Genomic DNA, 27,063 nt, shown 5'->3' on the forward strand with positions numbered 1-27,063 from the left:
AACTAGTGTGTTGCCCCACGGCACAACAGACTCTTTCTTGAAGTATTCATTATCATTTTTGTTCCCGTGAGGCTGCGAAGCTCCAGAGACTTCACAGTGCTCTCAGCCTCTTCTCCTCGATATGGTCGACTCGACTGGAGTGTGACACTAGGTGCTGCAGATGCGAAGAGGTGGGCAGCCAAAGTTTTCAGGTATTGGTACAGTGAAAATGCGCACATGTGGTGGAGGAAAAGGACTAGAAAGTTCAAGGCAAGCTACGGAGGTTACAACAGGAAAAAGAAAGTTGTCACAAACATCAAAAAGAGTCCGTGAAACTGAAACAGCTAAATGGAGACAAAAAATGGGGACAAAAGAATCATTGCACGAATACAGAGCTGAAAAGAGCGAAAACCAGACGGAAACACAGGCTCGGCTAGTTCAGGTTGCCTTGAAACCATGTTCTGGTACACTGTAAAGCTATACGTAGACATCAAAGTGGCGAGCCTTCCAGTAGCTTTGGGTTCAATGATAATGAAAGCAAAATTAAAGCATCGGCACTAGAGACGAGCAAAAGAAGACTCGGGGCATAAAAGCAGAATTCAGAAATTGCACGAACCATTACAGAATCAAGGCAATATAGTTTAGAACATGTAAAATAGCTTTTGTTGGTGGAAAAGAAAATTCAGCACACACGCTTAAGACTGCTTACATGCGAGAATGTGAAAGCATTGAAGTGCTGAGTCATGCTATGTTGCAGAATGAATATCATTCATGACTATGCATAATGTTTGTACAACACTATACACCTTACATTACTTGTACAGTGCTGAGTCATGCGTCATGACTAGGGCCCGGAAATTTAGGCACTAAAGAACCCCGAAATAGGCAGGCATCTAGGCTCTAAAAAATATTGAAATAGACGCTATAAAGCGAAAATAGGTGCTTTGAGTAATACTCTTTATTCATAAGTGCCAGATTTGTAATTCAAGCACGGAGCTTACGCAGTCCTCAACTGAAGCAATAAAGCACATTCTCAGGTTTTCGAACTTGAAGCGCCTTCGGTTTTCGCTAAGCATAGCTTTGTACTTTAAAAGGCTTCTTTGACATAACATGAACTTAGTGGCGCGAACCTAAAACACGAGAGTTGATAAAGGCTTAGACCTTCAGGTGATGTGGCCGTATCGTCTCTGCGAAGAAAGTCTCTGATTTGGGAAATTGTGTCTAGGCATCTATAGGCAGGGTGTCGAACCGGCATTTTTTCGGGTTCGGTTCGGGTTCGGGTTCACGCCTTTCGGGTTCAGTTCCGGGTTCGGCTCCAGAGGGCCATTTCGTTCCGGTTCGAACCGGTTCAGACCGTCCCGAACCGGTTCGAACCGGTTCAAACGGGTTCAGGACAAAAAAAAAATTGAACGCAGATGAGTTTGTCATCCCTGCTATGCGTTTTCATTTTTCCGGCACATCGGTATACATAATAAAAAATGCAAAGATTTGTTTACAAGAACATAAAACTGGGCTAGCTGGTAAGAGTTCATGCTTAAGCAGCGCAATAAACAGGACAAAGGAAGACTGGAGACGACACAGACGCTGACTAACAACTGGTTGTTACATTCTAGGAGAAGTGTATGAAGGCGCAGGACACAGTGAACAATGCAAAAAACAGAAGAAAAAAGATTAAAACTAAAAAACATACTGCGCATGCCCAGCATAGTCGAGTCGTGACATCTTTTTCAACGAAATACGAAGACTATATTCCATAGTAGACAGCAATTCCCTATCTTCTGATCCTCACACAGTTGCCAAGAAAGCCTGACTCCTTCTCTACAAATTGACGGATGGTGAAGCAACACGCCCATCTGCTTCCTTCCCGATCATAAAGGCCTCCACCATGTCCCTACAAATTCGATCTGGGTGAATAAGCAGGAGACTTGTCTTTCTAAATGGGTAAGCAATGAGCATTTGTTCGAACGTCACAGATGGGTGAAAAAGTAGCGGTGTCGTACAACTTGGCTTTGCATTGCAGCGAGTGCAACGATTGCTTACCCCGCAGATAAGACAAGTGTCGTGTTAATAACCCTGTTTGCATAAGTAGGGAGTTGGTCGAGGCCTATATGACCAGGAAGGAAGCTGATGAGCGTGTTGCCTCACCATCTATCAATTTGGTAGATAAGGAGTAAGGCTTTCTTGGCAACCGTGTGAGGTCCAGGAGATAGAGGATTGCTGTCTATTATGGAAGATAGTCTTAGAATTTCGTTGAAAAAAACGTCATGACTCAACTGTGGTGTGCATGCGCAGTGTGGTTTTTAAGTTTTAACCTTTGTTCTTCTGTTTTTAGGGTCGTTCCTTGAGTCCTGCGCCTTTATATACTTTTCCCAGAATAAAATAACCAGCTGTTAGTCAGCGCTCGTGTCGTCTCCCGTCTTTCTTTTTTCGTGTTTACTGCGTTAATTAAGCATGAAAAATTGTTTAATGCGAGATGTTCTCACTTTACCCATTTTACTTATTGTCCGCAGCAAAGACGAATTTACGGCAAGAGCCGCAAAATGAAATGAACTCGAAATTGATGAAAATCGGCTATGTATATATACGCTATAATCCACCTTATGAGGTGTAAGGCGAAAAGCCGGTGGATTTTCGATCTACAAGACCCTCCTGCTTGAGCAATTTGGGAGACGCCGTTGCGCGAGTAATAGGTCTCTTTCGAAGCTTGAGTCAGTTGGGGCTTTCTCGTACGCAGTGTAATTACGGGGCCCCAAGATTGCCGACGCACGGCCCTCTACGTTCCCGCGCACTACTGAGAAAAGAAACTGCCATGTATCGGTAACTACATACAGACAGACACACTTCCGTCGCCCCGAAACCGACTTGCCAGTCACCCCTCCTTTACTAAATGGTAAGAAAATGTGCGAGAATCCCTCCACCGTCCATCTGCCGCCCAACGAGAGCCTCGTGGGAGCACTTAACTTGCAGAACTTACCAAGCATATTTTATTTAAATCACCTATTCGACATCACCTTTGTGACTCACGTTATATATCCCGAACCCATATAGCTCAGTATCTTCAAAAACACAGCTAATCGTGGCTTCTCACTATAGTACAGTAAGAAATTACGACATTGACTTATTATGATGACGTCAACCTCCTCTCTTCTGATAAAAATAGTATCATAAAAAACGCACTCTTGGATGGGTTGAGAACGCTTCGTTTTTGCACGGACACAAAATGTCAACAGCCCCGCCGCGGTGGCTCAGTGGTTACGGCACTCGGCTCCTGACCCGAAAGACGTGGGTTCGATCCCGGCCGCGGCGGATGAATTTCTATGAAGGCGAAATTCTAGAGGCTTGTGTACTGTGCGATGTCAGTGCACGTTAAAGGACCCGGGTGGTCGAAATTCCCGCAGCCCTTCACTACGGCGTCTCTCATAGCCTGAGTCGCTTTTGGACGTTAAAATCCAATAAACCAAACCAAACCAAAGAAATTGGCATCATGTTTGTTGCGACGTTGAGCTGCAGCATTCTTTCAAGTGCAGCATTGTGCGAGGAAGGAGATATACTTACACTACATTGAATGTTTGAGACTTTTCCTGGGGCGCTATCAAAGGGAACCTTTGCGTCAACAGAATTTTTTACGCCCTTGATAGAGTGATAAAGAGTGGTTAATCTGGCGTGCACCATTTGTCCACCAATTTGTTTCACGCATTTATTTTCAAAACTACAAACAACCCCTTTCTGGCAGCTATGCTTTCTGGGCGTGATCACTAACGCATGCCAGCGAGCGCATATATTTCCGCATTGCCCGTTTGATTATCCGGTATTTAATTTTTTTTTCTTATTAGTGCATCTCCACCGTTGCCAAGAACCCGCCTTTCGTTGCTTATTTCCGTCGCTGCAAACAAGAATATGCGGATTCCAAAAAAAAAGAAGCTGCACCAATTTATACATCCCCCTTTTGGAAATACTAGTAGTAATATCGCAGGTTTAACGTGTCGAGTAGACATTGAGGCTATAGGATAGACGGTGTAGTGGAGGGCTCCAAATTAACGGAGATCAGCTGGGGATTTTCGGCGTGCGACAGAGCAGCCGAGCTCCACAGTCATGAGCCATTTTTTTTTCTTTGTTGCCCTGCATTGTGAGGGGTTTTATTTAGAACCTGCTGTCTGAGACAATGAGCGCCTACAAAAGTATATGTTGCACTACCCACTGCGGTGGCTCAGTGGTTACGGCGCTCGGTTACTTATTTGGTGTATCCGGGTTCGAACCCGGCCCCGAGGGACACGTTTCAACGGAGGCGAAGCGCAAAAGGCACCGTGTGCTGCGCGATGTCAGTGCACGTTAAAGGGCAACTGCGCCACTTTTTGAGAATATCGAGGTACTCAAGAATTCAAATATATATAGGCTGTAGGTAAAACATGCTAAGTTTTTTTTGCACTACCATTTAAAATAGTGACGTAATCGACGATTAAATTTTGCAATTTTCAAAGCAACAGGGGAGTGCGGGGAAGTTTAGTGTGACGTCACGGAGGGTATGATTTCGAATTACCGCTGCCGTCAGCCACGCCCTGCCGTGTCTCGTTGGACGAGGCCAAACAACGTTCGGCGGGCTTTGCCTTCGGTGGCATTGGTTTTTTTTCCTTCAAAGCAGGCGTTTATGCGTTGGAAATGTACCGATACCTTCGATGACGTCATCATGTGTCCCCCACTTAGCGTTGTACGCTGCGGAGAAGCTTGAAGGCCGTCCCAATTTTAATGGTGATTACGTCAGCGTTTCAAATGCTAGGCCAAAAGGATTTCGCATACTTTACCTGGAAATTTCACACATTCGACCCTTTTTAGCTCGTCGATTTCTAAAACCTATTCAGTTGCTCTTTATTAAGGATCCCCAGCTGGTAGAAATTATTCCGGAGGCCTCCCCTACTGCACCTGTTTCTCTTTTTTCTTTCACTCCCACCTTCCTCCCTCTCTTACGGCACGGTTGAGGTGCCATCAAGAAGTGAGACAGGTACTGCGCCATTTCCTTTCCTCAAAAACCACCATCACAACGTTGTTGGATCCTCGCGCTAATATTTCATCTATTTGTGAGAAATGACGCAAATAAGAGGAAGGCATTCTCAATCGGTGCTTAAATGACTATGATGATGATGATAACGTTTATTTAAAGCCACAATGCCTTAGTTGAAGGGAAGGCTGATCGGGTCCCTAGTCCGGGACGCCGTTGGTAAAAGCCGCTGCCCGTGCTCTGGCGACGAGGGCTCGTTGTTCCTCGAGGTCCGAGCTGGAAAGGGCCGCCTCCCAGCCCTCCCGAGTTGGCTGATTTATGATGTCAATGCTGTCATTTTTCTGACAAGCCCATACCATGTGTTACAAGTTTGCCTTCTGGCCACAAAATTTGCACTGTGCCGAAAAGGACTCGGGCTCAATGGTGTGAAGCGTAGCTGGATTATTGAAAGACAAAGTTTGCAGCCTCCGAAGGTGACATTCCTCTGATTTAACGAGACCTTTAGCGGGCCTCGGGAGACACCCAGTTTTATTGCGTGTTTCTCCTTTCAAATGACGCCATAGATATTAGAACACATGGATCACCGTGTGGTATTCGCCTACTGCCACTAAATAATTTCGAAACTAATTTTTTCTTCTATGCTGTCCCGGTTTCATCAACCGAATGATGGCTGTGATATGAATAAAGCTAAGAAAGGCTGTGATACCAAGGCTGTGAAGAAAGGCTGTGATACTAAGAAAGCTAAAAACTGCCCCAGCACACATGAAAAAATTGGCTTACGAAACTCGTGTGCGGTCTTTACTTGAATATGCTTCAGTCGTGTGGGACCCGTACACGAAAAAGGACATAATGGTCCTTGAAAAAGTCAATAGGAAAGCGGTTAGGTTCATATACGGAAAATACAAAAGGGAAGACTCTCCCTCGCAGTTAATGATGTCAAATAACATTCCTACACTAGAAATCCGCCGAAATATTAATAGATTGGTATTCTTGTTTAATAGTTTAACAGGTAAAAATAAACTGAAGCTTCCGGAGTGCATTAAGCGTCCTCTAGTGAGAAGGACTCGGAACGTTCATGAACATTCACTTACTTCCCTTTTCGCCAAAACTCACAGTTTTAAATACAGTTTTTTCCCTAGAACAGTGCAAGATTGGAATTCGGTACCGGAATCTGTTTTTTCCTCGAAAAATTTTTCTGATGCGTTAAATCGTCTACTTACCTGCTAATATTGCTTATACGCATGTTTTGTATCCGTGTGCTGTTAATATTGTATAAGTTTATTCTCTTGGTTTTATTCTTTTGGTATCCGTGCGCTGCTAACATTGTATAAGTTTATTCTTTTGGTTTTATTCTTTTGGTATTCGTGTGCTGCTAATATTGAATAACTTTATTCTTTTGGTTATGTAACAATGTAAGTTCACTCCTGCTTGGGCCAAGCAGTGGCCTGCAGTATTCTGAAATAAATAAATAAATCAACTTTAGGTCACGTGAGGCAAGGGAAAACTAATACAAACACTGATGCGTTGTTTTGACTCACTCTAGCACTTAAATCAGCTGGCTTCAAGACCTATAATCACAACGAACGACGTATCAGCAGTTGTATTGCCATTTTATTGCACCTCACGCGACCTAATTTGCTCTACACGTCACAGCCATCGTTATGTTGGTGAAACCGAAATAGGGTCATGAAGAAATTCAAATATAAATTATTTATTATGTGTTGGTGAAATACCACGCGGCGCTCCGTGTGCACCAATGTCTAACGCATCGTTTGAAAGATGTGCACGCAAGCAAAAATTTGGTGTCTATAGTCCTTCATTGAGTTAGAGCAGTGCTAACAATTTGATTAAAGATTTACGCAAATATGTAAAAGGGGAGGAATAATAGCTCAAGATTTCACATAAACCTGAAGTACAAAGAATTGGCGGTAGTACATTACAAAAGCGTCAATTAGGCATCTTCCCAGGCCCCAGACTTCCTGCAAGTTTGCTGTCGCATATAATGGGTACCACTATCGCACTTCCCAGCGCAGACAGCTACGGGTGGTTAAATCTATGCGCCAGATCATCTCATTTTGTCCGGAAACAAGAAGTATGCCAAGATGCAAAAAAAAAATGGGGCTGAACCGGGTACCGAACCGGTTCGGAACGGTTCCTTTGAATCGTTCCGGTTCGGGTTCAGTTCCAAGATGGCGAAAAAATTATGGGTTCGGTTCGGTTCCGGTTCCGGCCGAAAATTCGGGTTCGGTTCCGGTTTAGGGTTCGGGTTCGGTTCCGGTTCGACACCCTGTCTATAGGGGATATTCAAAATTCCGCAAGTGCGCTTTCCCACATAACTATGTTGCCCCAAACAAGATTTCCGACTTTGCTATAAAAGAACTATGTGGGCTACAGGACAGGTGCTAAAGGTGTGGATAGAATGTAAGAAACGTATTTTGGAAGAATCAAACAAAAAACCAGTCTTACTTGCTTTGTTTCAGCTGGAAACGCATGGTTAGCCATCTTGTTTGGGACAACATTGTTATGTGGGAAAGCGCACTTGCGGAATTTTGAATATCCCCTATTGCTGCATCTTCGTTGAAGCAGTAGCGCCCTTTCCTTCCAGTTGCCGAAGTGCTGCTGGTACTTCTGCCACTACCTTTAACGATTGATATATTGAGAGTTCAGCCTTTTCCAACTTTGTCATCCTTTCCGTCAATGTTGAGAAGTTTGCACTAATGTATGTCAGGTCTCTTTCCAAACTCGCCTCTTGCTACACTTCGTTACACTACGTTCAAGTTACAATTCGAGAAAAACGTTCGGCGAGACCCGCGCCTTTTGTACATGCATCAGCGCGCGACTTTCACCATATATAGACATACATAGACAGATGTCTCAAAATTTAAAAACGGCACCAAGGACTGGAGTGCCGGATTTAGGCATTTATAGGAAAAAAGTGTGGTTAAATAGGTAGTATTTCCTAAAAAATGACAAAAAGGCAGGCAAGTGCAAAAATCCCCCGTTTAGGCATTTATAGGCATGTTTAGGCAAACGCCTAAATTTCCGGGCCCTAGTCATGACTTAAATTTGGAAATCGCCTAGTTTTGTATGTGTTTTGAAAATGAGGATGTTTTGTTAGTTTATTCTGAATTACTGTGTTAGGGCCCCCCTTTACAAGCAATGCCATTTGAACTCGAGCGTGCCGGGAACTTGGAAGAACTCTAACGATATCTTAATTCATAAGAAAGGGACGTCAAGGACTATGATTACGCATGTGTTATACAAATGCTATACGCCTTACATTACGTTACATGTAAAGTGTTGATTCATTATGCATTTTCATTGCATGTCGCATTTAGTTTGCCACTTGGAATCCACGTGCATCGGAGATTCGGCCTGTAGTCACTTGGCGCAATAGTTGCTTGAAACTACGTCGTAAACGACCGCCACTTCTAATGGACAGCTGCGTTGGGTTTCACTGCTCGAGCTGGTTACGGTGGAATGACATAAGCTGGTCACGGGTGCAGGGTTCCTCATGTTTCCAGAAATGAAGCTCAGATTGTGGTGAGTGACAACAACGCTTCTGTGAAACCAGTCAGCCACTTATGGTTCAAGCACATTGATGGCCCGGGAAGAGACAGGTGACCCAGCCACACTCAGTGGTGTCTATTTACGGCGTGAATCTTGGAAAGAAGGCACTGATTCTGTCTTGTGTGGAATGTGGAAGTCATCCACACACAATGAATCCGAATGATCGGACTTGGGAAGGCTTGTCATCACATTGGAGCCCTTGTTTCATCATCATCATCATCATCAGCCTGACTACACCCACTGCAGGGCAAAGGCCTCTCCCATGTCTCTCCAATTAACCCTGTCCTTTGTCAGTTGCTGCCACTGTATCCCCGCAAACTTCTTAATCTCATCCTCCCATCTAACTTTCTGCCGTCCCCTGCTACGTTTGCTTTCTCTTGGAATCCACTCCGTTACCCTTGTTTACATATATATATGTTTACACTCCGAGCCCTTGTTTACATATATATATATATACAAAGGTGGTCGCAGGTTGTCACTGGCTCAGAATTGGGCAACAAACTGGGCAACAGGTGGTGGCCGGTTGCACTGTAATGCCATTTTGCACCATGCGCTTTTTATCGAGAGTAAATGACAGCTGACACTTGATGTCCACACTTTGTCAGTGTCGTGTCGCTGTTTCGTGTCGGCTTCAGCCAACACAGCGCACTGTGCAGAAATTAGCTGTTTAAGTAGGGAGCCGTGCCAGTTCGCGAGCTTGCAGCATCGCCCTGACGCAGACTTCACATCATCTACGATAAAATAAATGCCGCCTGGAAGGCCACAAGTTTACCGAAAACGAAGTGCATACCCTAAAAACTTGTTTCAGCATCTAAGACAGGACGAGGTCACATATGTTCCTTCATTCAACTTTTTTTTGGTGGCCGTCCTGCGCTAATTCGGGATGCACCCCTCGTTCAGAAAGTTCGCAGGTCACCCTAATTTTAAAATCTGAAGCACCATATCTAGGTCACATGTATAGTTGAGCTAAGAAATCAAAGGTTGGGCACAGCTGAGCACAGCCTCTAAGCACGACGTATCTAGATACGCCATCCACAGTTATGCACGCGCCGCAGCGATCCAGTGTTCCAGCGATTCAGGGTCACCGATCTCTTTCCCGTAAATGCGCCTGAACCACATGCGGCTCTCCATTTTCACGGGAGCGTTGCTGTCACTAACCACTATCCGAGCTTCGATTTTGGAATCGTGAGGAACCCTGCAACCAACTAAGTCGATGCGCCGTTTCTCCACCGGCTCGAGCAGCGATAACCAGCGCAGCTGCCCACCCGGAGTGGCGTTTGTTTACGACGTAGTTTCGTGCGGCAATCTGAATGCGACACGCGATGAAAACAGCAGGACTTCGTCTGCTACGCACGCACTAAGCATGACGGCCGGCGGCGTCGTACCGCAGCGCCGCGGCTGTGCGCCAGTGCATACCACTTAAGAGAGTACAACACACATAAAACAACCACATTAATTTCCTGTTCTCATGCTATACTCCGTTTTGTACGCTACATCAGGTAGTACAGCGCCGTGGAAGGCACGGAAGTAGTCCGCATGAAAAAGTAAGCAGGCGTGTTAATCCGCGCTTGGTTTGTGGCCGAATGGTCTGAGGCACGAGAAAGCTAAAGCGTTGTCATCAGCTAAAAAAGCGCATTTAATCAAGCTCATGACAAATGTAGTATGTAATAACTCTGCTGGCAAGCATTTATATTTCGCTCACTACAAGGAAGGCACCACTTTTCGGTCGCGGATGTAGGCAGCGCAAACAAGAGCGCCAGCTTTGACAGCGTTGCACCTGTTGCGTGAAACGTAGCAAAGTGACACTCACCACCACTCGCATACAAAGGGGATGCCAATAGTTACTCTGCTGGCGCCCGCATCTGGTGCAAATTAACTGAACGAACCAAACATTCGAGAAACGGGAGTATATGCCCTTTGTCTACGGTCACAGCGCTCCCGTCGCTCGCGCTGGGTGCGGGAAGAAGCCCGCGAGAGCGCTTACCTATTTGACGCCGCAGTAACGGTAGTTTTGCGCCGAAAGCCGTGCTTCGCACTTTGTCCGAGGTTCTTGCTTTATCCGCCTTGTCAGGACAATATGGGGCGTCAGGGATGTTCGCGGCCAACATCGTCAGGCTTCTTGCCCGCCGTAGGGATGGTGCAATCATGGTGGTGATAATTAAAGTCCATAAATGACTTGATTGCTTGAGTGTAGTCTTTTGTGGGATATCATCACTTCGTGTGTGATTCGTCGGCTTTCTTCGGCAAGGCAACGAGGCTCGATGAATGAAGCTGCATTGTGGATGTGCACTTTACCTCAACCTGTTTTCCATTGTAGCCTGGTTACCTCTTCGATGCTCGCGCGCCGCGCGCTCGCTGAGGGTGATCACGTTTGAGCGCACGTGTGCATCGAGACTTTCAGACCTGAAGTGACTTTAGAGGCTCTGGAACCCGTCCCCTCGTTGAGTGCAGGCTCGTAATCCATTGCGAACAGTCCTTTCCTTCCTCCATGATTGCGAACAATTTGCGTCATCTTCATGCAACATTTGACGACGTCGCGAAAACGCCGCGGCGCTAACATTAGCTGCATTCGATTCAGCCGTGGTTCTCTGCACCGCCGGAACCGGTTCACGGTGCGCTGCACCAAAGCGCTCGATTCACAGCGCCCCCTGCACCACCGTCCGCGATTGATTTTGGTGCAGTCGTGGTGCCGCTTTGGTGCAAAGAACCGCGGCACCGTCAGAGACGGAGGTGCAGGATAGTGGTGCACGTGTTTGGCGGCGTAAGCAGACGACGCGCACAGACGACGAAATGTTTGTTAACATCAATGGCCAACTGAAGGAAGTTTTTCCCGTTTCTCGCGACAGCCTCAACAGCCTCTTGAATTCGAAGCTGAAATACCTCGCTTTCGTAGTAGTTGGGGATTCTGTTGCGGTCTGTCCGAACTGTGTTGCTGCAAAAGAAAGCACCACGTCGGCTTCCTCATCTTCGCTGTCTGACGACTCCGAAAATTCCATAAAAATGGATTCGGCGATGTCGTCGTCCACGAGGCACGAAAAACAGACGCGACGCACCGCGCGACACAACACACCACGACGGACGAGAACCGGATAGCAGACGACAAGGCCTGTGCGTGCACGCGCTCGATTGAAAATCTCCGCACCAGTGATTTGTGACGCTGCTGACGCGCTGCACCTGCACCAAGAAACTGGAATTGCACCGCGCCGGCACCAACGGAACTTTTTCGGAATTGGTGCAGAGAACCAGTTCTGAATCGAACAAACCTAGAGGTGCAGGATAGTGGTGCGCGTGTTTGACAGCGTAAGCAGACGACGCGCGCAGCCGACGTTTTTTTTGTTAACGTCAATGGCCAACTAAAGGAAGTTTTTCCCGTTTCTCGCGACAGCCTGAACAGCCTCTTGAATTCGAAGCTGAAATACCTAGCTACTACGCTTTCGTAGTAGTTGGGGATTCTGTTGCGGTCTGTCCGAAGTGTGTTGCTGCAAAAGAAAGCACCACGTCGGCTTCCTCATCTTCGCTGTCTGACGACTCAGAAAATTCCATAAAAGTGGATTCGGCGATGTCGTAGTCCATGACTCCACGAGGCACGAAAAACAGACGCGACGCACCGCAACACAACACACCACGACGGACGAGAACCGGATAGCAGACGACAAGGCATGTGCGTGCACGCGCTCGATTGGAAATCTCCGCACCAGTGATTTGTGACGCTGCTGACGCGCTGCACCTGCACCAAGAAACTGGAATTGCACCGCGCCGGCACCGACGGAACTTTTTCAGAATTAGTGCAGAGAACCAGTTCTGAATCGAACAGACCTATTGGTAGCGTGCCTACAGCGTCATAACGCTGGTAGCGCCGCCACACGGTCACACTTTCGTTTCGAAACACGAATGGAGCGCTAATCTAAAGGCAAGGAGTCTAAAGGCGACTCATAAGCTTGCTCAAGAGGACGGGCCGGATGGCGGAGTTGAGCTGCCTACCGTATGCAAGAACGAAACTTGTTTTGTCTGGCCAGTCCTGTCATCATTTGGGCGCGCCTGGGTTTGTGGCTTCAGCTGCTGGGACGCGGCTGCAAGTTGGGCTCGTCGCTCGTCTACCCTTGTTACTCTTCCCTTCCCCGCTCTTCGTACGCGTTTATACGAGGCCACCGAGCAGATTTCTTCATCTCTTCTCTCACTCCCTACTTTATCCCTTCCCTTATGGCGCGGTTCAGGTGTCCACCGAGATGTGAGACAGATACTGCGCATTTCCTTCCCCCAATTTTACGTTGAAAATTATGCCAACTTGGAAACGCCACAACAAATATAGTAACAGGTACGCCTTGGTGTCTATTTTGCTGCCTCGTCGCATCGAAACTTGGAGGTCAAACGTGGGAAAATGTCAGCTGTGAATCGAAAATCGTGGGCTACTGGAAAGTGTGCGCGATTAAATCGCAGCCGATGGCTGACGAGAAGCTGTCTTGTAGCACCGAAAGATCGATTTGCAGTCGTACGTGGCGCACCTTTTTGCCTTGAAGCACCTCAAACTTTTCGCTTCGTCTCCCATGCAGCGCTTTCGCCCTCGAGAAGAGGCGCGTTGAATGCCATCGCTGTCGCTGTTTGTGTTTACCAAGCGCCCGCTGGTATCTTTGTCGGCGATCGCGGAGCCCCCGTTTCTTTGGGGCAGTGGGGTGGACAGAGGGGTGGGGGTGGCGGGGAAGGAGGGCTGTCACCAGTGGTGCATTGGGCGCCGGGCGTTCCTCTTCTGAGTGGATGCGTCGTTCGCGTGGCGGCGAGCCACGTGCGGGCGCAGTCGTCTGCCGCCGCTTTTGACGCGGCTCGTCCCGTGCCCCCGTTTGTTCCCCCATTGGCTTTATGGTTCCCGCCTAAAGAAGACGCCGGCGGCTGCCTTTAGCTTCTCTGGATGGAGACGCGAAGGAGATGGGCTGCTCTTTGAGGCGGCGCCGACAATGGGGAAGGCCGTGCCTAATTGTCCCCGTCTCGATCGCGCGTGGCAGAGGATGCCTGCGCCTTTCGGCTTTTTCCTCGCCCCAGGGCATGCGGCGTCTTCGTCCAGTATCTCGTCTCCATTTTATGGTGGCTGTTGACTTGGCCTGTGCATGGCTTCTTTTTGTAGTTTCTTTTTCACCTAGTTTTTCGGACCTCGGTTTCTTGTCGCCGCTTTTCGGCGCTTTTACAAGACGAAGGACGGCGGCGAAAAAAGAATGGTGGCGACGCCGTTGCGAACAAATTGCTGCCGAGTGTGTTTCCGCTCGCTTTTACTTTTTACCCTGCTTGAGTTTTCGCCCCTTGAAAGACATCGTGGTGTGTCGCGAGAGAACCGACTGACGCTGCTACGCGAAATACACCCTGCCGTCCCGCGAGTGCCGCCTCGCAACAAAACGAAGAAAAGGCATTAAAAGGAATAGTGGAAAAGTGCAATCTCATTTTCCTGGTTTCTCTTTCTCTCTCTCTCTGTCGCTGTCGGCTCGATGGTTGCGCGCCGCGCCCTGCGTTTTTGTCGCCCCTGTGGCAGAGCTCACCGTGAGATCGGCTCGCATGGTCCCCATCCCCATCGCCGATAGCAGAGCGCGCTCGGCGATCTGCGTGGACGGTTCCCTCCTCGTGCTGCTGTCGTGCCGGGTTTCTTCCCCTGCACGCGCGCAATGGAGATCTGTTCTCGAACGGTGCACTTCGGCGGCTGGTTCCTGGGACCCTGCTACGGTCCGGCGGCGTTTGTCCTGGGACTGTTCGGGTGAGCGCGCACGCACCACGCGGATCGAACAGTTCTCGTGGCGCGACGTCCCGTTCGGTCATTTTAGAACCGCCCTCCCACCCGCCGCGAATGTTCCTGTCGCGCAGTGGGCCGTTAGCCTCTGCCTCCCTTCTCCCAGTCACGCGGCTTACTCGGGAGAAGGTGGCTGGGTGCATCTGCTGCAGTTTCATTGATCTCGTGCAGAATTCTTGTAGAAGTCCAGTCTGTCATCTTATTGGTTCTGTGTGCCTGTCCTTTCACGTGAAAGGCAGGGTTGCTAAGTAATGCTGTTGATAAAAGTCATAAAGACATTCATCAGGTGCACAAAAATTGGAGGGGACACTTAAGTTCCGCCTTAAGGATAGCTTATGAGTTAATTGTCATATATGCAGAATTGGTCATTCTGTACATTCCTGGATCCCTGAGAGTCCTCAAACTACTCCTGGCGCAGTGGTGCAGTGGTTAAGCGATGCGCCACTGCCCTGGAATGGCAGGTGCTGCCACCGGTGGCCTTGTGTGACCCGGGTTGCTCTTTCCGAGTGACCAATCATTAATTTAACTGCCACCGGCCACGGTGAGCAGTTTGCTCACAGTTCAGTGGGCAGGTTGTGATTAAGCCGCGAAGTCACGGGACCTAGGTGGCCCACCTGCCTCCTAGGCTGCTTCTCTGGCGATTTTTCGCTCACGGTCAACGACGCCGACAATGCTGGATTTTCTCTGACATGAACTCCTTAACAGTGCCGCGTTAATATCTGTTACAAATGGGGCAACTTCTACCTCTGACTGGTGCTATTGGTGTGTACCTCATTATGTGCTGCCCACTGTTGTGTGCATTTCATAACTTTCAGTTATGAAATAACTGAGCACTTGCCTTACTGAAGTTAAAACATGTGGTCAACTGAGGTGACGACCATGTCAGTTGTTTTTTTTTTCACTGAAAACTGTTGTCTAAAGAAAGCCTCTTATCATTGCCGCAGGGAGGAAGATGATGAGACAGCACCGAATCACATGACTGCTGGTAAAACAACACAGAAGCTGGCTCGCCGGCGTCTCAAAGGTGGTCACCGGACAGTTGGCTCTCCACAGCGGTGCGACAATGAGGGAGAAAAGCCAGCACGTTTCAAGGGTGTCGGGGCGGACAGTGCTGCGACGAGCGTGAGTGAGGAGCTGGTGACCAGTGGTAGCAAAGGGGGTCGCAGTGGTGCAACGTCAAAGAACAGTGTGGTGGTTGTGTCGTCTAGGCGGAACAGTAGTGAACAGCCTGAAGACAGAAGAGCAGGAACAGCATCCACAGCTGCAACAGCGGCAGCTGGGCAGACTGGGTTTGAAGCAATGGTGGACGATGACGAGGATGCAGGCCATTCCGTCGACAGTTCTGTCCAGGATGAGTCGAGTGTGGCATCTGTGACTGACAGCCAAGCGTCTTCAAGCGATGGTGAGCAGCCACGGAGATGCCACTTTGAGGCTCTCTTTCCGTTCTCCACAGAAGTTTGTAGGAAGTCGGTTGTTGTCCTTTGACTTTGGGCTGGAAACAAAAGGGGAAAAACAAAGGAACCACCACAGGGCATGGAAGTTGTACTGGTGTCATTAAGCAGCTGCTGAGCAGTGTCGGCACTGGATGTGTGAGCATCTATCTGTGCCTGTTGAAGCCCAGCAGATGCATTGCTGGAATCAGTTCTCACGCATACTAAAGTGCTTAACGTAATTGTCGGCATATTTTGACAGTAGTGTACGCTAGGCCATTATCTAGTGCTTTTTATACCCAGTACAATTGCTCAATCTTTAAAAGAAAACATTAGTGTAAAATAATTCAAGACGGCGTGTTTAGGAGGCTCATCATGATGGTACGGAATGTAGTGCTAACCAGGGTAATGCATGCTTACTTCGTGACTAGTTGGCTGGTGAAACAGGAGGTTATGAAGAAAGGAATAATGCTTTAACTGTGCCACCCTAGGTGAACACGTGAACTTTACACGGAGAGAACGGATGAAAGGATTGAGAAAGAAATGGTGGTGCTTACTGCTAATCGCAAGTTGGCTTCAGAGACTATGGAATTGATTGATTATATTGTTGTGTGGCTGTGAAATCTCTGTAAGGGAGAAGACAAAACTAATCAGCCTGTACTTGCTTTGTCTCCTTTCTTGAAATTTTAATGGTGCTTTTTACTTTTAGTAACGAATAGCTGTGACAGCTTGTGTTTTTTTTTTTTTTTCCAAAGCCATTTCATCCTAATAGAAATCTGCCTTGTAACTTTGTTTCAATATGGACAGCTTTTGTTGCAGTGTCAGGCTTGTTTTGTGGTAGTCTTATAGATTGCTCCGCAGCATGATTGCACTTGAAAGAGAAAAAAGTAACAGTAGAGAGAGAATCAGCTGTGTTTGGTGGATGCTGTCCGACTTGCAAAAACGTCAGTCTCCTTTGTTTCAAGGTGTCTCGGCAGTGGGAAATGGATTAAACATTGGATATACTGGAGTGCATATCTAAAGTTGTGTTTGTTCACCTGAATGATGCACAGACTGTTGGTCAGCAGTTGTAGTTCACATTAAATGTGCCATCGTACCCCAAATGATTTGGTGTAACAAAATTTCCACCGGGGAGGAGGTGATGTGTGACATAGCTTTTTTGGTTTTGATGTGTGAGGTGAAAGCTACATGGGCCAACAGACATGTGACGGCAGACATTCACAGTCTGCTTTACTCAAGATTTGGTGCCTATACGTGTTACATTGTCTAATTTTGTGCTTGATGGCAACGTTGACTGGCCCAGCAGCTAGGCTAGCTTGCACACAAAGGCTTGAAAGTCTAAATGTTTCAGCTGTTGTCACTCAGTCATACTTGCTGCATGCAATCCTTGCATCATGAAAACCTTTGTGCTACAGCTCCTGAAAGTACAATATCTGGTGTCCTTACTGGTATGGTGTAGGGTGTTTTTTCTTTAGAATGGTGTTTAAAACATTGCTACACATGGGTCAACACACGGAATTTGCCTGTACCTACTAAATAAGTTGTAATTGGATTTTTTTCTCTTGTTATTAAGTTTTGGTTTCAACACGTTAACAGTGGTAGTGACGTACATGATGAATTGACATAAAGTGAGACACATAAGAGCTGCTGAGTAATAGCTGCTTGTTCATTTCAGCTTTTGAGACATGCTGGTAAAAGTTAGAATTAAAATGATTAAGCACTGTTATGTTGCAGTTTTTGTATGCCTCACATGGTTTTAATTCATCTTAATCCTGTGTGTCACTGCCCCAGTCTGTTGAAAGCGAACCCAAAAATTACATATGTGAAAAAATTCAGTTATAAATATTTATTGTGCACCGGTGAATTCCATATGGTGAACCATGCTTGCTAGTGTATCGCGTATTGTTCCAAAGAAATAACACACAATTAAAACTTGGGTATCCCCACTCTTTTGTCCTGATGCTGCACCTGGGTGGTTAGAGGCGTCGTTGTGAAGGGCTCCGGATTAATTTCCACCATCTGAGGCTAATTACTGTGCAGTTTGCCTTCATTGAAGTACGGCCACTGAGTCATTACAGGGGGTTATTGGCATCTGTTGTGCTTTATCCTTTCCTCAATCCAATTTTCAACCCCTGTTACAATCGCAGAGCATTCTGCTATGGTCGTCTAGGTGTCTAATGCGTTTCTAGGTTTTCTTAAAAACTCCTTTTAAAAGTGAGCAGAATCGTTTGTTATTTTTTAGTCGCCATCAACATTTCTGTTGTATAAAACAACTTTCTTGTTATTAGACAGCTATCATACTGCCCAACTGAATGCCTCTTTTGCAAGGTGTTCGTAAACTCTACATGTGAAATAAGTTAATATTGTACACGCATTCCTTCGAGTTTTTGAACTGAGGGAGGAGGGTTTGCACTTGTGTGTTTAGGATTAAGTACATCAGTAGGACAAAAAGCTTTGTTGCTGAAAAGAAGTGATGATGACGAGTGCATTTTAAAACCTTGAGTTGTTAAGTGGAGGCATCTCCTTCAATGTTGAGCGCATCATGCTTTCTAACAGAATGTGCAGCCTTAAAATGAGTGCACTCATGTGGCATGCATTCAGAGGACCCAATTTTTTTCCTCAGCCGGGGCGTCCACCAAGAGCAAGCAGAAGCAGGGCAGGCAAGGCAAGGCGGCCGCCCAGCCAGCTAAGGGCGGCCGCCGCAGGAGGTCTGAAGAGGTGCCCAGCTTTGAGGGCCCGGCCACCCGCAGGCGAAGTGTGCGGTTGAGAAGTGGGGAAAAGAGACGCGGCACCAGTCCAACTCATCTCTCTCCCACCAAGAGGGCACGGCAGAAAAAGCCACCCGCCGCAGCCAAGAAGCAGGGAGGGCGAGGGACTCGGGGAAAGGTCTCCAACGGCGAGGACGAGAGTACAACGGAGAGTCAGGAAACGCTGGACGAAGAACCTGGGGCAAATCGAAGCGAGGTTGTGCAGGACCAGTCTGACGCGAGCATGGACATCTGCCCAGCGGAGCAACTTGTCGTTGCACCTGTTGAGGAGGAAGGCTCGCCTGTAGCTTCCCAGGCCGGCACAGGTGGCTGTGAGGACAATCCAGCAAGCACTAAGCTGGAAGACGTGAAGGAGGACGAGGAACCGGAAACAGGACGGCAGCCATCTGCGGCTGCTGGTGATGCTAGTGCCACTTCTGCACTGCATTCATCAAGTTCAACCGCTGCTGAGGCACCCGAGCAGAAGCAAGAGATGAGTGCTGATACACCCACTGAAAGTGGAGACCAGGAGGTAAGTTGGAAAATGTCATTGGCCAGTTTGATTCGTAAACACATTCGTAGTCTTGTAGTGGTCTATCTACAACTTAGTCTTGTTGTTGCTGGTTTAGGTTGCCTTATTAGTGCACTGTGTGGATTAGCTTGACTAATGTACTGTCGATTTATATGAATTTGGGAATTCCAGAGGTCATTAGTGTTGCAAAATATGTCATACTTCGCACCGCTTTGCAGAGGAGCTGAAAATATGAAAAATTAACATTTGCTTCACTGCATATGCGTTATGTGCCTTCAACTTGTTTCTGATTACAGCCTTGTGGTAGCATAGGGAACCCTCGAGCCCTCTTCATGTCCTTGCTGGTTTGCTGGTGCCTTCCCTCTATTTGTTGTTCTTGGAGCATGTCGTCTCTATAGAGCTTTTTTTGTCTTGCTTGGATGCAAGGCAAGGAATGCTGTTAGCATCAATTTTTTTTAAAGGGGCACTGAAGATTTATTGAAGTCGGCCTGTATTGCTAAGTGACGACGTTCTAATGGCAGAGGCTGCTTTCACTGAATGTAAAGTGTTTATAAGCTGAAAAATGCCACGCAGTGAAATACAGATTTCTCCAGCTGTTTTCTGAAGCAGACTACAGGAATGTTGATACAGATTTTTTTAACATGGATTCCTGAGGCTAGGTCACGCCATCTTTGCATTTCCCTTTTCGGCGTTGATGTCAATAGTTTGAATTGAGCAACAGAAAAAAATGTTCCATTTTTAAAATCAATTATCTCGGCAATAAATGTGCCTTTTGCCGCATAACAAACATTAACATATCCAGAATGGGCCTCAAAATTAATTTTACCAAGAAGAGAAAGGCTGGACTTGCCGTCATTGACCCTTTAACTTTGGGAGCTGTGTCATCACATTGTTCAAGCCTTGAAAAGATGGACAAGTAAAGTAAGTGTGACACTTTAGGGGCAAAGCTGCAACGGCAAACACTAGTCACTACTCTCGCAAGTGGCCTGTGATGATTTCTTCAAGTGGCCGAGCACTCTGAATCTGGCCTCGCCCTTTGCTTGCCCCTTACTGGATGTAGTCATATTTCTCATGTACAAGCTGGATTACTGTGTTGCCTGCTTCCTTAACTTGTTCCTAAAATGGAGCAGAGGAAGTTCATTATTTTGACTTTGAGTCATTATCTATAAATGGCTCACAAAATGAACTGTTCAATTACCAGGAGCAACACGAAAAGGACGCCAGTGAAACTTGCTCCACAGCACGTGTTGAATCAAGTACAGCCCCCGAGTGCGAAACTCTACAGACTCGTCGTCCTTTGGCAGTCGTCCAGCTCAAGACTGCGGGCGCCGCAGACTTGGCGCTTGCTCCTGGTGTTTTGCCTGCATCAGATTCTGACGGAAAACAAGACGATGATCTACTTCGTGGTCAAGATAATGAGAAACTGCAAGAAAACAGTACGCCGTTGGTTACTGTGATGGACACAAGTTCTTCTGCATCAGAAGAGAGCGACCCTGTTTCAGACCAGCCATCGCAATCGTCCAACACATCAGTGACGTTGCAAGAGATTGCTGATGATGCCTTTCCGGCAGACAGTGAGGCTGCCGCAGTTCCTTCGCACCACCTGCTGTCACCTACACAGTCACCTACACAGTCACCGCAAACAGTGCAGGTGGCTGGCCATCGGGACAGGCGCTACTACTGTAGCCCCGAGAAGCAAGGCACACTTGATGTAAGGGTGCATTTTTTTACTTACGACTTTTAAAAGGCTAGAGTGGCCTTGGATGGACCTCTCTTCACCTTGAATGCTCACGCATTGAATCGGGAGATCCCTTAAGAGTGAAACTGTTCATGCTATACTTCATACTGGTGAACAGCGCAAAAAAGGCGGGACAACGACAAGACAAGCGCTGACTATCCATCTTGTTGTTGTCCCGTCTTTTTTGCGCTGTTAACCAGTATGAAAGCACACCAACTCGCCCAGATCTCAGCCTTACTTCATGCTATACTGCCTTGTTTTATGTTTTGTGTCATTACGTTTCCCCTGTTGCGATGTCAAAGCTGGTCAGTTTTCGCAAAACGGGTGTGGACATTGCAATGGGAATTCGTGCTTTTTGTGCAGAGGGGCGATGGCTCTTTTGTTTTTGTTGTAAATATCATGGTTGCTGCATTTATCCTTCCCACTGTAGATTGCAGCAGGTAGCAGTTCCGTGCTACATGACCGAAAGGAACAGCAAAGTTTAGCTCTCATTACAGCTGTAGACAAATTTGCCATATTTCCAAAGGATCCTCTCTAGGCCTAACATTAATGCAGTAAATTTTTAGTTGGGTGTTCAGATCATATTTCATTCATAGATTCCACTTTATTTTCCCCCACAGCTCTACCTCAAGGAAACGCTCTCCTTTGTGTAGTCAGTTTGTGGTCGGGAGCCATCTCTCATATCTACATGTGATCGCTTGAATCTGCTGTTCGTTGCCATGCTTGTGCAGAGCCCCGAGAAAGGGCCGTTAACACCGAGGTCATCGAGGCGCAAGAGCAGGTGGCAAGATGCAGAGGCTAATGTTGTTTCCGAGCCAGTCATGGCACCTGTTGCTGACCCCTCCATGTCGCCAGTAGCCGTTCCTGTTGCATCAGCTATGCTGCCGGAATCGCCGCTGCCAGAGTGGATGTCCAGCAGCAAGCCTCAGGAAGCAATGGATGCACAGGATATTGTTCTACCACCACCTCCGCCACCAAAGGCTCCGTCTCCTCAGAGGAAAGAGACGTCGGCTTCACTCGACTCAAGTCGTCCCGAAAAGGTGAGGCACGGTGGAACAAGTTCTTATTCATTTCATTCACTGAGCTGTGGCCGTACGGATGTGCAGTTAATGGTTAGGGCAGGTAGCGAACACAATAATGTGTGGCACTAGGAACTTGCAAAGTGTATACGTAGTAAGAGAAATTTAAAGGTGCCAGGAGCTATTCTGCTGCAAAGTAATGGATGGCTAGTCTTATGTGGTGATGTATGTTGCTGCCTTAAATGTTGAAATAATATGGTTGACCCTTTCAACAACAAGCTCCCGCTATAATGAAATATTTCTGATTCCCTGTCAGCTAACCGTAGATATTATAATGCAGCTAATGGGTATCAAGGTGTCGAGCAACATTACAAAATGATGTGCTCAGCACAGAAGGGCCAGTGAGGTTTGGTTGGGGTTCGTTTTGTCCCTTCGTAGGAAATGTTTGCTTCATAAAAACGAGGTTATCAAATACATTGGTGTTGTGGGAGCTTCCGGGGGGAATGGCTGCTTCTTTTGTTTTATCCATTATTTTGTTATAAACCGTTTTGTTATAGCAAGCATTATCAAGCATTATCATTATCAGTTTCAAGCATTATCATGTGGTGCTGCTGCCAGCATCATTGCTATCTTTTAGGTAGCACTAGTTTTTTGTCATGTAACAGTAATGCAAAAAAAAAAAGATAATTCGTTGACGTCTCATGTGATAAGAACCATAGCGTAGTTTGCTGGCTGTATTGGGGAACTTACGCAGGAATCTTAATTCCTACAGTTACGTTAGCTGGGCTGGAAGAGTCAAACATGAAATGTGGCAGCTGGATTTCTGTTACTGTTGTGCACCACCTCTTGCCTGCATAGTGGTGTACAGTATTGGCAGGGCCTTGTGCCATCTCCCCTCTGGCCAGACTTCATGTGGTGAAAATCTTCTCCTGCACATTTTTTTTTTTGCAGGTCAAGTCTCGCTGGCGGCGCAGCAGTGAGCTGGAGACGCGCGACGTTGCACCTGCTTTTGCGCCGCCGTCGCCCGTAGCTCGAGACTCTCCACCTCGTGGCGCCAGGATGCCCAGCATTCGAGAAGAGGCGCCTTTGGCCAGCAGCGGCAAGGAAAGTCCGCGGAAGAAGGACCGGAGTCCCCCATCCGCGCCTTCGAAGGAGTGCAGGGAATCCAACAGAGAGTCCAGAGGAGGAGGAGGTGCGGGCAGCAGGGAGACACCCGAGCCTTCTTCCCTCTCCAGGGGCTCCAGGGATGCTGAAAGGACAGAGACGAGCAGGGATAGAGGAAGCAGTGGCAGTGGGACTAATGGCTCGAGTACTGCAAAGCCCCTGGACTACGAAGAAATTGAAGACAACCTCTACCTCTTCGAGAGGTAAGGTTGAACGTTGCTTTAGGGCAGGGGTTCTCAAAGTGGATTCCACTGAGTGCTTTTTGGGGTTTCCCAAGCACCCAAGTCCATGCATGTCTCAGCCCCCACATTTATTTGGGGTCTAATCATACTGGAATTGCTCAGTGCAGGTATTTTTGCCACAAAGCTCTATGTTAATGCTGGCGTGCACAGACAACCTAAATTGTGCTCAGTGGCTCAGTTTGCGGTTACTCCCGGCACAAAGTGCATCTTGTAGTACTGCTCTCCATTATTGTCTTCAACACTAATTCTGGAGAAAGCTTGGCGCTGTCATTTTGTAGAGTGCTTTCAACTCAAAGGCGGCACTTCTTTGAAGCAGGCAACTTCACAGTTTTCTTGATTACGTGCCGAAGCACGCGAGTGTAAAGGCAGGTTCACATGCAAGTGTCTGCACGATTGAGCGGCGCGTTGCACTGAAAATTTTCAACTTGTTGGAACCTCGCCGCTCACTGCTGCAACGGCTCAGAACAGGTGTTTGCTCCACGATGGCGGAATTTGCTAGCGTTTTCGCTTGCACGTGAAACAGGCTTAAGACGCCCTGTGGTATCGGTGATGGCAGGCGGAAGACAAAAAGCAAGAAGGAGGTGCGCCGCATGATCTGCGACTGCTCGCTGACCAAGGACGAGAAGGATCGGGGCATCATGGGCTGCGAGGAGGACTGCCTCAACCGCCTGCTGATGATTGAGTGGTCAGTCCATTTCCCAGCTGCTTCTTGCCTTGTGGCCATTACAGGGCACAGTATGTTGGTGTGTGCTGCGTAAGGCAGTTATGCATTGGAACCATCCAGTGCACCTGCTTGTGCGCCATTCGTGTCGCATTTCTCCGGCTGCTCTGAATACATGGATGCCCGGTCCCTATGAAGTGCTTTGCCTACTAAAATGCTGGGTGTAGAGCTCTAGCTGTTTTCGTTGCTGCTATTTCAGTGGTGTCTTTGAGGTGAGCTTGCATGTGCTTGCATGCATAGTGACACAAGATGGTACGAAACTTTGTTACTTCAACTGCGAGATCTCCCTGCTTGTTCACTGTGGAAACCCCGGCTGTTCTTGCTTTTTTCGTGTGGATACCTGTGGTTATTTTCATACTGTTTAATTTCATAAAGTATAAATGGTAGGGAGGAGCTGCGCTTCTATACATGAGAAAATAGCCTGGTGTCTAAGTCTTGTGAAAGGCTGGTGTTTTTTGTGGGGGGGGGGGAGGCTGAACTGTGGCTATAGAACTTGTGTTATGAGTATAAGTAGTAGGTGAGTGGCTGGTTGTCGTGTTGTCATCTGTGAGCCTCCTGTTCCTAAAGCTGTACTGTTCAAGTGTACGGTGGTCCAGTTTTGAACTGCATACCAGGCAGGACTCGCTTCTGACTGCAAAGATTTGAAAAGGCTATACGGTCTTCCTTTGGTAGATACGCAGCTACACACAAGTGGATACTGATTATAATTGCAGTTTCCGTGTTATAAAATCTTGAAGATACGGGAAGCTATTGTTTTTCAGGGTTTGGGGGGGGGGGGGGGGGGGGGCATGTAAGCAAAGCCTTTAACAGAGTCTTTCCTTTTGTCCAGTGGATCCCGGTGTCCTAACGGTGACAACTGCAGCAACCGGCGGTTTCAAAAGGTGTGAGCCAAAAGTGTACTCTATTTCACCTGCATGCTTAATTCGTAAAACAATTTGGCTACATGAAAGTACAGTAACTCATCGCATTTATCTTTCGTCATGCAGAAAACCTACATCAAAGTGGAAAAATTCATGACTGAAAAGAAGGGATGGGGTCTGCGTACCTTGGAGACCTTGTCTTCGTAAGAACAGACTCATTACTTCCTTTCATTTAATAATGAGTTGTTTTGCATTTATAACAATCACTGCTGACTGGTGGGCCCGATATAGCTTTTAAAGACATTAGAAGTTAAGTATGTTCCATTGGAGTGTGCATGCCCAGTAAGGTCAGGTTATCAAGGTCTGGTTAGATAATTATTAAGCTTATTATTTCACTTTGGAAGCATATTTGAGTCTCTGTGTGTATGAGCTCTTATATGGCCTAGAATAATGCGTGAATTTTCTTCTCAACACAATTTTAGTGTTCATTTGTAATTGGCATTGCATTCCTAAACTGAATTTTTTGGGCAACCAAATCTGTGCATGCACTCTCTCTCATCTTCATTTTCTCTGATCTTGTATTTAAACATGTCACTGGCTCTTTTGTTTTCTGAGAAAGCTTTTTCAGCCTGCCTTTCTGAAAGATAAGTGTTAGAATTAGCTGTAAGTTGTAACATACTTGAGTCTGTCCTTGATTGTAATAGAACCACATATTGACAAGATGTAAAGTGCCCGTGTGGAGGTATTGTTTTTTCTGTCTGCATAGTAAACTTAGTGTGACCGTTGTTTCAATACGGATGTCATGGAGGGCCTTTGTGTCTGAATTTTTAGCCACATCTGTACATTTTATTAGATGTCCTGAAGGCATGTGCAGTTATTATTTTTTTTTTCTTCCCCCTAGCCAGGGGTGTTTTCTGGGGCTCTCTTGTCATGTGTTCTTCTCAGTCAGCATGCACTGTTTTTGGTCTAGGAGTGACCTGTGGTGCTCTTTCGATCGCTGTGCACAGGGGTACATTTGTAATGGAATATGTGGGTGAGGTGCTGACCCCCGAGGAATTCCGCAAACGGGTCAAGCAGTACGCCCGTGACAACAACCAGCACTACTACTTCATGGCGCTGCGTTCGGACGAGATCATCGACGCCACCCAAAAGGGCAACGTTTCACGCTTCATCAACCACTCATGCGACCCCAACTGTGAAACACAAAAGGTAAGTAACCTCCTTCTATCTGTTGTTTTTTTTTTCTGGCATGTCTTTTATCTATTTAGTGCCAGTGTATTGCTTTAGGTTCATTCTAATTATTCTCTCTCTCTGTATTTGTATGTGTGTGTGTGTTTTTCGTTTGTTTGCTTAATAATGGTGTCGAACCATATTATGCAACCTTGTGGTTTTGCTTGAGCATTGAAAGTGGGTTGTGGGTTGCTTGAGTGCTCTTTTTTTTCCTAAGAGCATTGTGCACCCAGCATAGGGATGGTTGACCTGCAACTTAGAGGGGTCATGACATGGTCTAAGACATGGTCTACTATCAAATTGTGCTCTTACGCTGCAGCTACAAGCTATGACGTTATTATGTGTACGTAAAAAAGAAGTAGGGCTCTACGCACACATTTGAGCTAGGAATTGTAATTTGAATTTATCGGCCCCAAGCCCCCCTAGCAGCAATGGTCATATTAAAGCAGCCTGAGTGACGCCGTAAACTGACAGCGCCATTGTCAGCTGCAAAATTGCTGCTCGCATAGTAGGTACAGAGTGGAGTGCGCGCCTACTTGGGTCGAGCCGTGGTACATTGTGGTGAGGTCGCTGAGACCGGGCAGAAGCTAGACAGAAAAGGGAAGGCAGGCCTTTGTTGCCTTTGTCCCTGTCCATCTACGTACTCCCCTTCACCCCACCGCACCCCCTGCCTGAACCACAAACAACTCACTCCCCTATGCTCACTGTGCACATTTCAGTGGCGAGGAAGCACATGACTGTCGGTTTATGTTGTCACAAACCGTGAGCGCATTATTGTTGCCTGACTGCCTCACGGTTCAGGAGAACCTTTAAAAATTCAATCACAAATTACTCGCGGCACCAGATGGCCTCATATTTTGTCCACTTGTTCCGAGATGTATAGCGAACAACATGCAAAAGCAGCTTGAGTCCGAAAAATGGTGTCATGACCCCTTTAGGAGCACACTGATTGACCTTAATGTGGGAGGAGGAGGGATTAGACTTTGTGGGTGCTCAGCATGGCAGGTAAAACTGGTGGTGGGTTTATCCAGCTTTACGTCTCCATATGTGGCTTTTTCTTCTTTGTTTCTG

General features: G+C 47.1%; 1 protein-coding gene across 12 annotated transcripts in view; it reads left to right on the forward strand.

Moving 5' to 3' along the window:
* Set2 (SET domain containing 2) overlaps positions 1 to 27,063 on the forward strand; it is a 91,312-nt gene that overhangs the window by 23,941 nt on the left and 40,308 nt on the right. For 11 of the 12 annotated variants that reach the window (XM_089545359.1, XM_089545347.1, XM_089545355.1 and 8 more), the window contains 9 exons: positions 15,254 to 15,711; positions 18,363 to 19,018; positions 20,220 to 20,729; positions 21,488 to 21,796; positions 22,727 to 23,142; positions 23,738 to 23,866; positions 24,732 to 24,783; positions 24,889 to 24,965; positions 25,770 to 25,971. In XM_089545359.1, coding sequence (XP_089401485.1) covers positions 15,285 to 15,711; positions 18,363 to 19,018; positions 20,220 to 20,729; positions 21,488 to 21,796; positions 22,727 to 23,142; positions 23,738 to 23,866; positions 24,732 to 24,783; positions 24,889 to 24,965; positions 25,770 to 25,971 — 2,778 coding nt within the window. In that variant the 5' untranslated portion in view covers positions 15,254 to 15,284. Of the gene's footprint in view, positions 1 to 14,057; positions 14,277 to 15,253; positions 15,712 to 18,362; positions 19,019 to 20,219; positions 20,730 to 21,487; positions 21,797 to 22,726; positions 23,143 to 23,737; positions 23,867 to 24,731; positions 24,784 to 24,888; positions 24,966 to 25,769; positions 25,972 to 27,063 lie in introns of all 12 variants that reach the window. The other variant, XM_089545353.1, reaches the window with a different exon arrangement.

Source organism: Amblyomma mixtum, chromosome 5, assembly GCF_055824585.1.
Source record: "Amblyomma mixtum isolate Tamu chromosome 5, ASM5582458v1, whole genome shotgun sequence".
Classification (NCBI taxonomy): domain Eukaryota; kingdom Metazoa; phylum Arthropoda; class Arachnida; order Ixodida; family Ixodidae; genus Amblyomma; species Amblyomma mixtum.